General features: G+C 39.5%; 1 protein-coding gene across 4 annotated transcripts in view; it reads left to right on the top strand.

The window, feature by feature from the left end:
- The window catches only part of PRDM2 (PR/SET domain 2), a 74,458-nt gene that overhangs the window by 15,032 nt on the left and 45,056 nt on the right, over window positions 1–14,370 (top strand). For all 4 annotated transcript variants that reach the window (XM_072883791.1, XM_072883793.1, XM_072883794.1 and 1 more), the window contains 4 exons: window positions 1,714–1,831; window positions 3,125–3,228; window positions 6,800–6,952; window positions 13,117–13,243. In XM_072883791.1, coding sequence (XP_072739892.1) covers window positions 1,714–1,831; window positions 3,125–3,228; window positions 6,800–6,952; window positions 13,117–13,243 — 502 coding nt within the window. The remainder of the gene's footprint in view (window positions 1–1,713; window positions 1,832–3,124; window positions 3,229–6,799; window positions 6,953–13,116; window positions 13,244–14,370) is intronic.

Below are 14,370 nucleotides of genomic sequence, written 5' to 3'. Positions count from 1 at the left end.
ATGCTTTAGTGCAGAATCAACTTGCGTTATACTTCTATTTTAGGGACTTTTACCATTTTATTCTTTGTAGGAAACCCAGGGTTTTAAAAAACTGTCAATAGGATGGTTATGAAATAAAATGAAAAAACCTCCTATTCTTCCTGTGTTCTGGCTGTTTTGCTGCGTACTGTTTTAATCAAGTAAGTGTATTTTAGCATGGCAGTTCACTTGCCTCTTGTTACTTTAATTGCCAGTAACATGTTTCAACAGTATAATTTGGACAAATGATGTATGTGTCCTGAAACACTTCTAACCACTTCTCGCATCTTCTGACTATTCGGTATTCAAAAAGTACGCTGCTAACAAAGATTTTGACTAAAAGCATCATGTGTTGCTCTTAAATATACTAGTCTTTCAGAAGCAGTCAGAAACATTTTCTAGCAGAAGAGATTGTATTTAAGATCTATTGTACAGCTGAAACTTAATGAAAACTTTGTGGCTTATTTTCAGAAAAGACTAGGTCTGCATATTAGATTATGTCTGTTGTAGCTGTCTGTAATTTAAAGGGAAAATTAATCTACCTCCTTTACTTTTTTAATTGAGTTAGACGTTCCAGACAGGTTATATGAGAGCTAATATGTTTTCCTGCTGCATACTTCTTTGAAAAATTTGAATTGTTGATTTTAGAACTAGGATTAAACATATTGTTTACAAATATGTTGTGTAATCAGAGTAATTCTAATGCTTCAATAGAATGTTTAAGGAACTGGAGATTTTTATAGTGCTAAGTCATAGATACTAAAACTCTACGACTGTTTCTATGAACACCTATGTGATACTTCTTTGAAGAAGTCTCAGCATAATAGACTAGGCAGGTGGATCAACTTTACAATGTATTTTATCTGAAATTTGGAAGAACTTTAATCAGAAATGGCACAAAGGAGTGTTGTCTCAACATAATGTAGCATGTAACAACACTATTACTGACCTAATTACTTGTTAAATGTAGTTTCTCATGGCATAACTGATCGGTAAAAATAATGCAACTGAAAACTGTTCCATGGATGAGTTTTAGATTACCATATTAATGAGCGGTTTCAAAGACTTAACACTAAGCCTGAACTCATATGAAAACTATGTTCTGAAAAAATATAAATATTTTCCAAGGTATAGAACCAAGGTACTTTTCTGTTAATTCTTCTTTAGGTATGTAGTAGTGCTGTCAGGTAAGTCATATTCAGACAGGAAAAATAAAATACCTTTAGCTCTATTCTCCAGGTAACGCAAGGGAGAATTTCAAATTTGTTTTTAAGGAGAGGCCAAGGAAAATGAATGAAATGACAAATGGCCTAAGAGATACATGAAAACCCTTTAGTTAGATTTACTTGCTGTGTACTGCTTGTAATCAAAACACATCCATTAACTAAAGCAAAAGAATATTTACAGCAACTTTAGTTATCAGTGTTTTACATGTATCTCTCCTGTGGTCTTAGAACTCTGCATTAAAGCATGAACAAGTGTAATTAAAATAATAGTGAAAACTTGAATGTTCTAATAAAAAGATACTTCTACGATAGCATTGTTGATGGATGGGACCCTAGTTGAAATGGCAATTTGGAAATTTTACTTTCATTTCAAGTCAGGAGTTTTTGTAGCTCGGATGGGTTGATCATCTATTGTGGTATTGTTTTTATCCGTTAATGGTTGTGGCCCTTCTGGCTTTTTGACTTGTAGAACACAACTGAATCTACTGTCGCTGTGGAGACCTTAGATGATGTACCTGAGCATGTGCTTAGGGGGCTTCCTGAGGATGTGAGGCTTTTCCCATCTGCTGTTGACAAGACACGGCTTGGTGAGTGCTACAACTGTGAAAAGAGAAGGAAGATTTTTACACTAGCTCACATAAATTACAGTTGCTGTGAAAGTTTGGTGCCCTCCTGTGCTGGGTAGAGATGACGTCTGGTGCATTTATCTGAAATAATTTCTGTTGGAAAGCGTGGACAGCTTCTAAGTTTCTGCAACATCCCAAGATTATGTTCCCAGAACATCAGAACTGGGCTCAAAGGTGGACCAAGATGCAAATAGATTAGGTTATGAAAATACTGATATGTTACTTCACTGGTTTGTTTTCCCTTACAGCACTTTACCACTTTACCACTTTTGTGTTTTGGAACTATCTTACTGTTGCCTCTTCAGAATGCTGCATCTCACTGTCTACTCAATATAAAAAGTTTAATTTATAAGCACAGACTCCATGCAGACTCGAAAGCTGCTATATGGAGCAAAGTGTTGTTTCTGTAATATGTCCAAAATGCTTGGCTTCTTTTTTTAACAAAGTTTAATGTGGGAGAACTTTGGAAGTCAGAATTGCAGACCCGATACTTGATGTTGAAAGCTGGTAGTCTGAGGAATAAGCCTGACAATAGATAAATTGTTGTTAGTAACAGGTTGTAAGCTCATTGGAGCAAGGTTAATCTTTTCTAGTATGAACCTGATCTAGCATGGTCTGAATGAGAATGTTATGTTTAATTAGCAATTATTTGTCAATCTGTTCTTCATTTTTGTGCTATAAAATGTGAAATGCAGCTGTCCATTTTCAGTTTGGTTAAATCTTGTCAATAAATTAGTGGGCAGATGCACATGTTTTAACCAATCCTAAATATTTTTTCCTTCAAAATATACTACTGATTAGTTCCACAACTTTTGTGAGGGCTTAATTTGCCTGGCATTGTTTCAGAGAAAGCAAATAGGATTTTTGTTTTAACAACATGTTTACTCAGCAAAACAGCTGAAATCTGGGACTTTACAATATAAAACCTGTAATGCTTTTATGGTATTTTGAATATCACCTGAAGGACAAGAAAAATCGAGGTTGTTTTTTGTCTTCAGAGCTACAGTAGCCCATGAGCAAAGAATGAAACCAAGTCAATGCTTAAACCTTTCATGATTTAAGTGAGTTTTGGGGAGATGATTGTTTGAATTCGTTTTAGTAAACTTCAGTTTCTGTATTGTGATCTTAATATTGTAGAATGCTCCTCAATCTGAGACAGACACATGCAATCATCTTAAGAAATATGAATTGTGAGTAGAACATTTGCTTGAGATAAGTTAGATTAGTTTTAACTACTGATATGTGTCTCTTCAGGTGTCTGGGCAACAAAATCAATTTTAAAAGGCAAGAAGTTTGGACCATTTGTTGGTGACAAGAAAAAAAGATCTCAAGTTAAGAGCAATGTTTACATGTGGGAGGTAAGAAACAGCTTGTAAATGGAAGAAGATACCTGTCACTAGGTCAATATTTTGTATTTAGCCTTTAATTTTTCCAGAGATTTTAGAAATAGATGTGATGTGAAATAATTGCCATCTATATGTCTACCATTACAAACAGTTATTTATAGACACTTGGATTGAGCAACCGTTCTGAACTACTAAGCTTTAAACTATTGGCATTGTTTGAAATTGCTGTATTAATTTTCTTATGTACTGTCTCTGGATCACGCCTCGCCTTAAGAGTCTATTGCTGATAAAGCGTTGCTTTGTTGGCTTGAACCCTGAGTGATATCCCTTCTGCAACTGAGTCCTGTCAACTGCTTATGAAATTAGGGAAATTAGGAGGATATGGAATCTCTTAAGGAAGCCACAGCACTCCTCCTCATCTAGCTCTTTGAAAACCAGCTTTGTTCTGGGATTTGGCTTTGCTTTTGGAGTTTTTATAAAAGTTCTCAACTGTTGCAGTATTTCTTGTGCTGCTTGTGTTTGGGCTTGCCTTAAAGCAAATACTGTCTGGACAGCTGAATAGCTCGTTAAGCTCCACTGATAGTCATAAGACCTTGGATATTATGTAGATTTCAAAATGTAGGTGTCTTAATCTGGAGTTGAATCCTATCTACGATGTCTTTAAGGCAGTTCATAACTACTTCCAAAGACTTCTTCAGTCTTTCTGAAGACATATACAGCAAACGGTATTAGCAAAGTAAATGGTCAAGGAGGGGAGGGATGGAGGAACTGTGGCATAGTGTGTTCTGGAAGAGAACTTGCTAGTTCACAGATTTTTAGGCTAAAGATATTGATAGTAGTCATCCTTCTGGCCCCTGGCCTGTGAAAATTGAACTGCATAAAACACTGGGTACACATACAAAACTTAATGTTAACCCCTATCAGAGGAATTGATCTAGAACAATTTCCCATAACTGCAAATTCACATTCAGGAAAGTAATAACATGTTCAAGTATAATGTTTGTTGCATTGAGCTACTATTATCACAAGCTCCACTGCGTAAGGTATCTCCAATTTTGATCTGGTACAAGAACACGATACAAGTGAGATTGAATCAGTCAAGTAAATTATTGACCTTGCAATTTTTTCTCCCAGTGCTGGATTTTGAATGTTCTCAGTGGCTATGTCTTAATATTTTTAAAATTTGTGTTGAGAAATGATAGTTGTAAACAAGCTGTTAAAGTTTCATAGTTTGCAATGAAATGGTGATAATGGGAACCCTTGCTAGATGTTGAAGTAATTGTGTGTTGCTTTGATACTGATTTTGGAATTAAAAAAAAGCAGCTAAAATGAGACCGCAGCAGTTGGCCCCATATGCTGATATCTGAAACCACTCCAGAATCTTAACTGTTAGAAAATATGGTTTGTAAAAGGATGGCAGCGTGTGGGAGTAGTTAGGTGGATGGACCGTCAATGAGGAGAACAACCTTTTCCACAAGAATCCCAGTTGTTTCTTTAGTGAAGTTAATCTGAAGAAAAAGTAAGGCTTCTAGAAGCTGGCATCTCCAGTCAATTTTAATAATTTTGAACTGTCATGTTAGAGGATCATTCTGAATAAGATAAGTTTTGTGTGTCAGTGTATGCTTGCTGTGTCTGAGGAGAGAAATAGAGACTTGAACATATTTTCATTTTCTGTCGGAAAAAGGCCACAGATAGGAAAATGACAGCAAGTGACTGAAAACTGAGGGAAATGCCATCTGCCGATTCAGAATGCCTGGCACAACTGTGCTGAGTGATCTTTATTGTGGTTTACAGGAATCACTTCAAGTTGCAATGTTATATAGAGGAGTTGGAGCTATTTCCTTTCTCACAGCGCACAAGGCCTTTAAACAATATTCTGTAAATTAGAAGCTTTAACTGAAAAGTAATAAAGTATTTTGTTTGTGCAAAAAACATAATAAAGTCATATATAAAAAAGGTAATAAAGTATTATGTTTTGCCATATATTCCATACCTGCTGACTCTTTCACAGCACTGTTTGCCTCTGTTCTTCCATTTTAACCGAAAGGATTGCTTTTACAGCCTTGGTCTGTGAAGCTGTTTACATTTTCATATTGCAAGGGCTGGGTGTGCTGAGGAACATTTTTTCAAAAGTCAGCTGATGAAATCCGTGCTGGAATAGTTTAAGGGAGAAGTTTTCTCTTTGCTTGGAAAGAAACTGAGATGATTTTGTCATATTTATTGAAACTTTACCTTTATTGATAAAATCCTATTTTATTAAATCAACAGTATATTAACACAAAAAAAAATTATTAAATGGTTCTTGTTTTAAGCTGTTGTAGAAGTGTACTTGAACTTGAAAATCTCACAGTTGGAAAAGACTTAGAATTATTTGTAAAGTAAGTATCAGAAACAATAAAAAGCCACAACATGGTGTAACAGAATGGGAAAGTTATAGTGAAATCAGAATTTTAGCTTATTCCTTATCTGCAGTGGTGCTAGGTGAATGTTGCAGGAGGTGATGAGCTAGGGAGGCTGGGTTTTGAAAAGAGCTCTTCCAGGCAGAGGCTGATATTTATAGACTTGACCAAAAGGAAAAAAGCAAATAAGATATAACCAAATTGCACATATTTTTCCTTTTTTTGTTTTTCTAAAAATGTGTGAGCTGCCCAATACTTCTGTGACATTGTGTACCTGTTAGTATGCCTACGTTCTGAGACAAAGTCATGGAAGAATGATGGTTCCAGTTGCTGAACAGTGGTGTGCTCTTCGGAGTGGAAAAAAATGTGTAGCATCTGCTGATAGTTCTTACAGGCATCTAACTTGGATTATAATAAGAAAAGTGGGAGATGCATAACATGTCTGGAAAGAGAAGCAGAGTTGCCTGTCAGCAGAAAACGCTGAAGATGTCAGTAACCTTGCTTTATTGCAAGCTGTCTTGAAGTGTAAAACAGGAGTAGGTGTTAAAGTTTTCTCCAAGAATGGAAACCAAAGAATTTACACAGCATCTTGGAACACGCAGAAATTTATTGACGTGATCAATTTTTTTAAGGTGATCACAAGATTTCTGAAAGGTTAAGATTTTCTTTAATACCCTGAAAAAGGATTAAATAGAAATTATTCTTTGCCTTATTGTTCCAAATAAAGCAAATGCTTTTAACTTCTATATAGTTACTTCTCCCAGTTCATCAGATAGTAAAAATAAAGCTCTGTTGCCTTTATATCTTAAAATCAGTCATTTTACTAAATGCAAAATCTAGAGAATAATTTCAGGCTTGCCAAACTGAAAAGAAAACATAAAATGTTATAAGTGTTTTGGCTTTTGAGCCCAAAACCTTTGGAGAAGAGCTTGCAGGCCAAAAGTTGTTATTTTTTTCCAATTGTACCAGTTCCGCTAAAAAGATTGCGGAAGACCAGCAGCAGCACACACACACACCCCCCCACACCCCCCCCCCAACCCCTGCCTCTGCTCATATCCTTTGTTATCCCTGTCCTTAGATGATGATTACTACTTTGTATAGCTTTAAAATATGTAGTGTTTTAGTGCATGTACACTTCAGTGTTAACAGTTGTCCATTTGCTTAATGCCATTTTTCTCTCATAGGTGTATTACCCAAACTTGGGATGGATGTGTGTTGATGCAACTGATCCAAAGAAAGGGAACTGGCTACGATATATAAACTGGGCACGCTCAGGAAAGGAGCAAAATCTGTTTCCTCTGGAGATCAACAGGACCATATACTACAAAAGTTTAAAGGTATCGATGTCTGAAGAATCAGTTACTGCTCTGTTACCTTTTATTATTAATATCTTTTATACCCCTTTATTCAAATCCTATTTTTTTACTATTTGTATTAAACAGATTTTGAAACAATTTGTGGAATATAATTAAAATATTGCAAATGCTACCTTTCATTGGTCTAAATTCTTCTGTGCCAATACAGTTGACATTAAGATCTACTGTTAAAATGTAGGATATGTATAAACACTATGTCTATCTTGTTGGTTAATGACTTGCTGTAGCACCAAATTTGATACAAACTAGAATGAAAAACTATAGCAGATTACATAAAATAAATGTTTTTATATTTCTGTAGATACTGAGGCACTTTCTACTGAAGATTTTTTGCAGAAGTCAGTTACTTTTATGGTCTTTGCATCATATAACAAAGATTGGTTGTCAAGACAGTTTTATAGGAAGCTTCATGAAACAAATTTTCCTGGTTTTATACCCTTCCAGTTTTATTGGAGAGGGCAGGAAAAAAGGTGTAATTTCTGAGGTATTGTGTCTCCCAAACCAAGAAAAAAATGGTTTAACTGTAAATAATGGTAGAGTATGTTAGTGTTAGAATATTGTCACTATAAAGTATTATTTGAACCTCTGATCAAGAACCTACTAGCAGTGAGTTATATATAGCTCAACTTTGTTTTTATTTAAAATGCTTTTGTGGGTTTTGGGTATATGCAGCCTTGCTGTTACGCTATTGCTGTTTCTTACATTTCCTTGTAAGGCCGACAACATCTATAAGTAACAGATCTTCACTTCATAAAAGAATGAGTTGATACCATGCAGTTTTGAAGTTTATAGGGCAGTATAGCAATATATAAAACTGCTATATTTTAGGTCACTCAAACTAGACTGGAAAAAAACAAACCAAAACAACTTCTAAACATTTTCTGAACTTTCCAGTAGCTTTGAGATAGCGTTCAAGTAGAGGATCGCTATTGCCAGCCAGACTACTGACTTCTCTTCAGTGTTTATTCACTGAGGGCAGGCTCCCAATGTGGATCTGTAGCCAGCTTAGTTTTCTCTAGACACTTTATCCTGGGTTGCCTCTGCCTTTGCCCGTAGTCACACTAGTTCATTAACGTAAGTGTGCTTTTGGAGTCACTCTGACACTTTAAATTTCTTTCTCATTGAATCTTTTCTGCAAAGATTTTAGTCCTGATAAAGACAGGCGTTCACATATTTCAAATTTGTTTTCTGATGGGTAACATTGCACTTTGGAAAATGATTGTACTGCTAAAAGAGGCTGAGCACTGCTGACAGAATAACAAATACCTTGCCTCAGCATCTAAAATATCCTTTTGTTCCTTTGATTGTCTTCTCTTGCGACCTGATGAATTTTATCCTAGTAGGTCTTGCCAACAAGATCATGCTGCCAAGCAGCTCTTTCTGAAGGCTATTAGAGCAGCCTATAAGGATTGGGTTTATTGGTTTCAAAATCTGTCTCAGATTTGTTGCAGTGTGAGATTTTGAGTTTGGGATGGGAGGTTCTTCAAAGAGCCATCTTCAGCAGGGTTTATTTGCCCCTGCAGCAACCACTTAGATATGTGTGTGCTGAGCCTTTCCCTGTGTGCTGTGGGATTGTTCATTAGCTTCAGTTCAGTGTTAGCAATACCAGTCCCAGGCAAGCTTCTGGAGATTCATGTTGGCATCTGCAGTGTATGCTAGTTGGAGGGAGCGTTACATCAGAAATGGCATTACCTCCAGGCTGCCTCTGCGCAGAGGCTGTACCTCTTAGAGGCCAGTGTAGAAGCAGTAGCTCTGAGTAGTTCTAGGCTTGAGTGTCGCACAAAGTGGGGCACCGGGACCTGAGCTGCTATAGAACCACTGAGTTGCTTCTGCCCTGTAGACCTAGTTCCAGGAACGAAGTGCAGACATGCTCGAACTGGTTCTGCACGAGCTAGGTTGGGATGGCTTGTATTAGTAATCCCAGCTTCATGCTGCGCAGAAGTAACCAAACTGTTTCCAGGACCAAGTTAGTCCAAGTAGTGTTGCAGCTGCGGTTCAGTGGTGCGCTCCTGCTGTTCCTTGATTGTCACAGGTAACTTGGCAAGTAATTTAAGAGGTGGCTGTAGAAATGTCTGAGTTGCTTCACTATACAAAACTAGGTTATAATGTAAAGTTTAACTTCGTTCCATTTGGGGAAAAAAGCTCACAAATCTGTAATAATGAATGTTTGTTAAAAGTGCATACCGATATTCCAATTATTTTTTGAACCATCTATTTCAATATATTTTATTCTCTTCTCCCACCTTTTAGAGAAGTGATGTGTAAGGAAAATTCTGATCTTGCTAATCTGTGATGATTTTTGAAGTGAAAGCTTGACATGAAATTGGACAGTTTTCACTACCATTAAATATTCAGCATTCAGTCAACATACTGATAAATCAGGTCAAGATTTAGAAAGTCACATTGTGTGTTTTTTAATTGCACAAGTGGACTATTCTTGTAGTTTAATAGGAATATTTTAAATCCAATATTATGTTTAATTTCTTGTCCATTCCAAGAATATGAAAACCAAAGGAAGGTGTTAAGAAAGCTTGTTTTGTCTAGTGTTTTGTAAACTTATTTTTCATTATTCAAAGTGACAAATTAACAGTAACCAGACTTTTAAAATAAAGTTAGTGTGAAGAAATTGGAAGTTAAGCTGCAAGTGACTGACAGTGTGGGTAGAAGTATAATGTAGAGGAGGTTTCGAATGTGTGGTCTCAAGGGGAAGTTACTACATTAAAGCATTTAAATATTGTCTGTTGTATCAGTTTTTATTATCCTATACCTTAGAAACTGCAGGGAAAATTCATACATTGGGAAAAAATTGTGCTGTTTTCTGCTGTCTTTACAAAATACGGTTGCTTATGTGTCTGCTTTTTATTTAAAGGATTGTTTTTGTCTCGCCTTCTGTATCAGAGATGGTGGTGTTCTTATAGGGTCCACATCAGTCTTAGATGCACATCACACCTTACTGACAAATGAGACAAAAGAAAGCATGTAATAAATAACATCTTAAACGTCCTTCTCTTTCTGTGTATAATGTGTTATGGTGTGTACACTGCCATTTCAAAACTGTTGTAAGTTTACCAGCCCAGGTATGTACACATGGTTCCTTCCTGATCTTTGTAACAATTGATAAATTTAGGGGAACTCCATTTGGTGATAAATAAACAGCACAGTTTTTATTTACCCCCAAAAGAGAATTAGTGGCTTGTATGTAATTTTGTCCCGCTTCACCTCAGAGCATTTAAAATGTTGTCATAGCTATTTATTTTTTTCCCAAGGTTTTCTTCAGCTTTTTGTAGGTTTCTGATTTGTAAGTTAAACAGGCTGATTTCCAGGCTTCATTGCTAAGATAAGCAAAGTCCAAATTTGCTTGGTGTAAAGAACCTCAAAACTGCACAGAGCTTTAACTTCCCTGTTCTCTGCTGTAAATGAATACTAATAGGATAGAACTTGTAAGTGAGCACAAGCAAATATTTTTTCTCTTCATCTTTACTGAAGGACTGAGGATATTTGTAGGCTGCTTTGCATATGCTTTCCCCAGGATGCAGATATGAGAGCTGTGATATTTCGATGAAACAGCTTAAACTCATTATGGGGTTTCAGAAGTTCTTCCTGCCTCTCCTAATGAAATGAGCGAGTTGAATAGCCTTGTTCTGCACATAGTACAGGATTTTGTAATTCCTAAAGAAGTAAAATGGCAGTGAAAACCCAGTTTCAAAAAGTCTTCTAAATAAGCTTGGCTGTGGAACTGTCCTTGATTAAGGTGAAATTAATTTGTTTATGGAAGAATGTTTTGTCAAACTGGTTTATAATAACTCGAGAACCTCCCTGTTACATAGGAACACAATGTAACATAGGGTTATACAGTGTGAAAAATGCACACAAGTACTAATGCCACAGGCTGTCCACTGTGGTTACATTTGGGGAGATAAGGCCAGGTCCAGGTGCAGCAGCACAGTATCACAATAAAATGTGGGGTCTGTAGTGGAAAATACATACTGTAATAAGGTCAGACAGGCAAATGCCTATCTCAGTCTGTACAAGACACACTGCAGTGCTTGCGCATGTACAGTGAATTGAATTTTTGGCAATCTGTGCTAGAACTTCTTAGGATATAACTTATTAGGATATTACTCTTGAAAATAACAAATTTTGAAATTACTTTAAACCTTTTGAACAGAAAATACTCTGATTAAGGAATGCTAAATGTTGCAGTTAAAACCTAAAGCACCAAAAAGCATGTGGGAGAATAGTAACTTAATGAGCCTTTCCAAAATTCATACCTTTTTTAACCAAGCTATCCCAACCTGACCACTACTACACAAACAATCTGTAGGTAATTTGGAGGAGGTTGATTTTTGGAGTTGTTATTGGAGGGTGTCATCAGTAAGAGAGCCGTGTGCTCTTGTGTCAGAGTAGCGGTAGAAGTGGCACTTGGTTGGTGCAGTCCTTTCCTTGCTCATATTGCTAGCGAAGGAGCTGTTTTAATTGTCTGGTTTTGAAGCTGCTGCTGCATCTCATTTTAGAAGGACAAGGTTAGAGGGCTTAATTTAGATTCTAGAGTAGTTACACCAAAACTAAATTCATCAAGTTGAATGTTAGCTCCAGCCATGCAGTGAACAAATTGCATGCTCGTTATCATCCTGTGTTTGCATTGCCTAAAATTTTTGCCAGCTCTTTTCTCTGAGTTTGTATATTGTTTAGATTATAAGTTGTTTGCATCAGACAACTCTTCTTCATTCCTTGCTGCTAAACAGCTGCAAAATGAGACCATGCAAATAGGTTTACCACTATTTATCCTGCCAGGCCTCCAGAACTGTTAAGGAAGCCAAACTGTAGGCTCTGCTTATAATACAACTTAAACACTTAACATTATTGTTGGGATCTTGCATCTCTTGTTGTTCCAGTGTCTGGGGGTATGAAGATAACTATCACCTTTATCAAGCGCTGTGAGACCTAAAAAAAAAAAAAAAAAAAAAGCTTTAGAAGGAACAAATATTACTATTGTTCTGGATACAAAAATTCCCTTTGGCTTCAGACTTGAAATAATAGTCTAAGGATACCCTTTGCTCTAACGTAATGACTCTAAAAATAGTATCTTACCTCCACGAGCCCAATGTTCATTAAGCCCTGGGAAAAGGGGGCTTGTAGTTAAAGGAAGGCATTTAAGTTGATTTTTCTTGGTTTTGGATAGAATGCTTCAGGAAATGGAGAGAGAGTGGTGAAGATTTTAAAAATAGGTACAAACACATCTTTAGTCTGCAAACTTGGGGACTTAGTTTGAGTGTGATAATGTTTTAAGGAGCATGTGAAATAGAGAAACTAGTATTGATCAGTTTGGTGACAGTGCTGGGAATATGAGTAGTAATTGCAGTGATGCCTGCTTGGCTAATTTGGTCTTCGGTGTGCATGTTTTGATTGGATTAAAAAAAAATTAGAAATAAAAAATTTGGAATGGCAAACAAATCTTTCATTATTGTGTGTAAGTGGATCTGTTAAACATGTAGTAATGATCTGTTTTCCTCTGTATTCCCTTTAACTCACTGCGCCAGTCTTTTCCCGTACCTTTCCATCTTGTTCCAAATTCCGACTTTAGCGGATGACTGAAGGGTTTTACTCATTATTTAAGGCTTTGTGTGAGGTAGGTGTGTTTAGCTCCCTGGAAAGAATTAAACTGTAAATAGCAGTAGCGATGAACACCGGGGAGTTCACTGCGGTGAGTTCAGCCTGCACGGATTCGCATCGACGTGGGAAGCGAAATTTGGGGTGCGCCAGCTGGAAGCGTCGAGTCTGTGTAGTGATTGTGTAGCCTTGTGCGATGCATTGGTAACGCTGGCGGGAAGGGCCGGGGTCCGGCTGCCGAGGCGTCCCCATGGCGCCGGGGAGGAGGTGGGGTGCTGGGGCGCGGGGGTTACCGGCTCCCGGGGCCGGGCCGGGCGGGGGGAGCTCGGCGCTGCACACGCTGCGCGCCCTCCGGCCGGCAGGGGGCGCGGGCGGCGGCAGCCTTGGCGCGCGGGGCGCCGCGGGCTGCGCGGGGCACCGCCGTCGGCGCCGCCGCGGCCGCTCCCCGCCCCGCGGCCCGCCGCCAACAAGCCGCCGCCTGATTGGCGCCGCGCCTCTCTCTTCTCTCCCGGCAGCCAATCGCGCCCGGCGAGGAGCTGTTGGTGTGGTACAATGGGGAGGACGACCCGGAGATAGCCGCCGCTATTGAGGAAGAGCGAGCCAGCGCCCGGAGCCGGCGGCACTCCCCGAAAGCCAAGAAAGGTAGGGCCCTCCCCGCCCGCCGCGCCGCGCCGCGGGCCCCGGCCCTCCCTGCCGCGCCGCGCCCGCGCCCCGCGGCGGCCGGGCATGGCGGCGGGGGAGAGGGGGGCGACCCGCAAACTTTTGCCGGGTGGGCGGCGGCAGCGGCCGCCGTGACCTTCCCCCGCCGCCGCCTCCCGAGCCGGAGGGAGGGAGGGAGGGCCGGCGGGCCGGCCGGGGGGGTGGGGGGGCGGGCCGCGGGGCGAAACATGGAAGTTGTGCTGTCTCCCGGCCCGGCTGGAAAAGTTGGCCGGGGCGGCGTGAGAGGAGGCGCTGGTCTGCGGTCGGCAGCCGGGCGCTACGCGGGGAGGGAAAATGTCTCCGTCCGGAGCCGGGCAGCGCCGCGGCGACTGGGGGGCTCGCCGGGCGTGTGGAATGCGTGCCCTTCGCGCCCCGGCACGCGAGGCTGGGTCAGCTTTCCGAAACCTGGAAACTTTTCGTGTGGGTGGGGTGGCTGCTGAAATGATTTGCAGGCAGCGTTAACGAGCGAGGTGTCGCCGAGGAAGGGGTTTACGTTACGCGCAGGGATTATTTTTTACTGTAGTCGAGCGCTGGTGCAAATGAAAAACCAAGGCTTTGTTATTTTTCTGGTGTTTAATTTCTTGTTATTTTTAGGGCACCGGTGATCTTGTTGGTTCTGAAATTTTGCAGGCAGCGTGAGTGACTACTTTTGGCTGACTTTGGCAGAGGAGGAAGGATGGGAGAAGAATTTCGGGGGGGTTTACACACTAGCCTTTATGTAAATATGTATGTCAAACCAGACGTCCATTATTTTTTCCATGATTAATTCAGTAGCAATATTTTTTTAGAGTGCATGTGCCTCCACGCATGGCCTTATATAACTGACATTTTGACTACCGTTTTAGGCCAAAATCGCCGTAGAAGCTATCACTTACAGGGAGTAAATGTAAAAAGGAAGTATTTACAGTTGTAGCACGAGGGTATTGATTCCTCCTGTAGGTGAATATGTATATTTTGGAATTCTCTGAAGGTTGCAAACAAACAAGAACAAGGTTACAAACAAGAAGGAAAGGAGGTAATAGTTTAAATGGTGTCATTGTAAATTTTTTTAACTTAAAATTTAGGGCCTG

The sequence above is a fragment of the Ciconia boyciana genome, chromosome 19, assembly GCF_034638445.1.
Source record: "Ciconia boyciana chromosome 19, ASM3463844v1, whole genome shotgun sequence".
NCBI classification, from domain to species: domain Eukaryota; kingdom Metazoa; phylum Chordata; class Aves; order Ciconiiformes; family Ciconiidae; genus Ciconia; species Ciconia boyciana.
The sequence above is the reverse complement of the archived record's forward strand: the minus strand, read 5'-3'. Positions and strand labels throughout refer to the sequence as shown.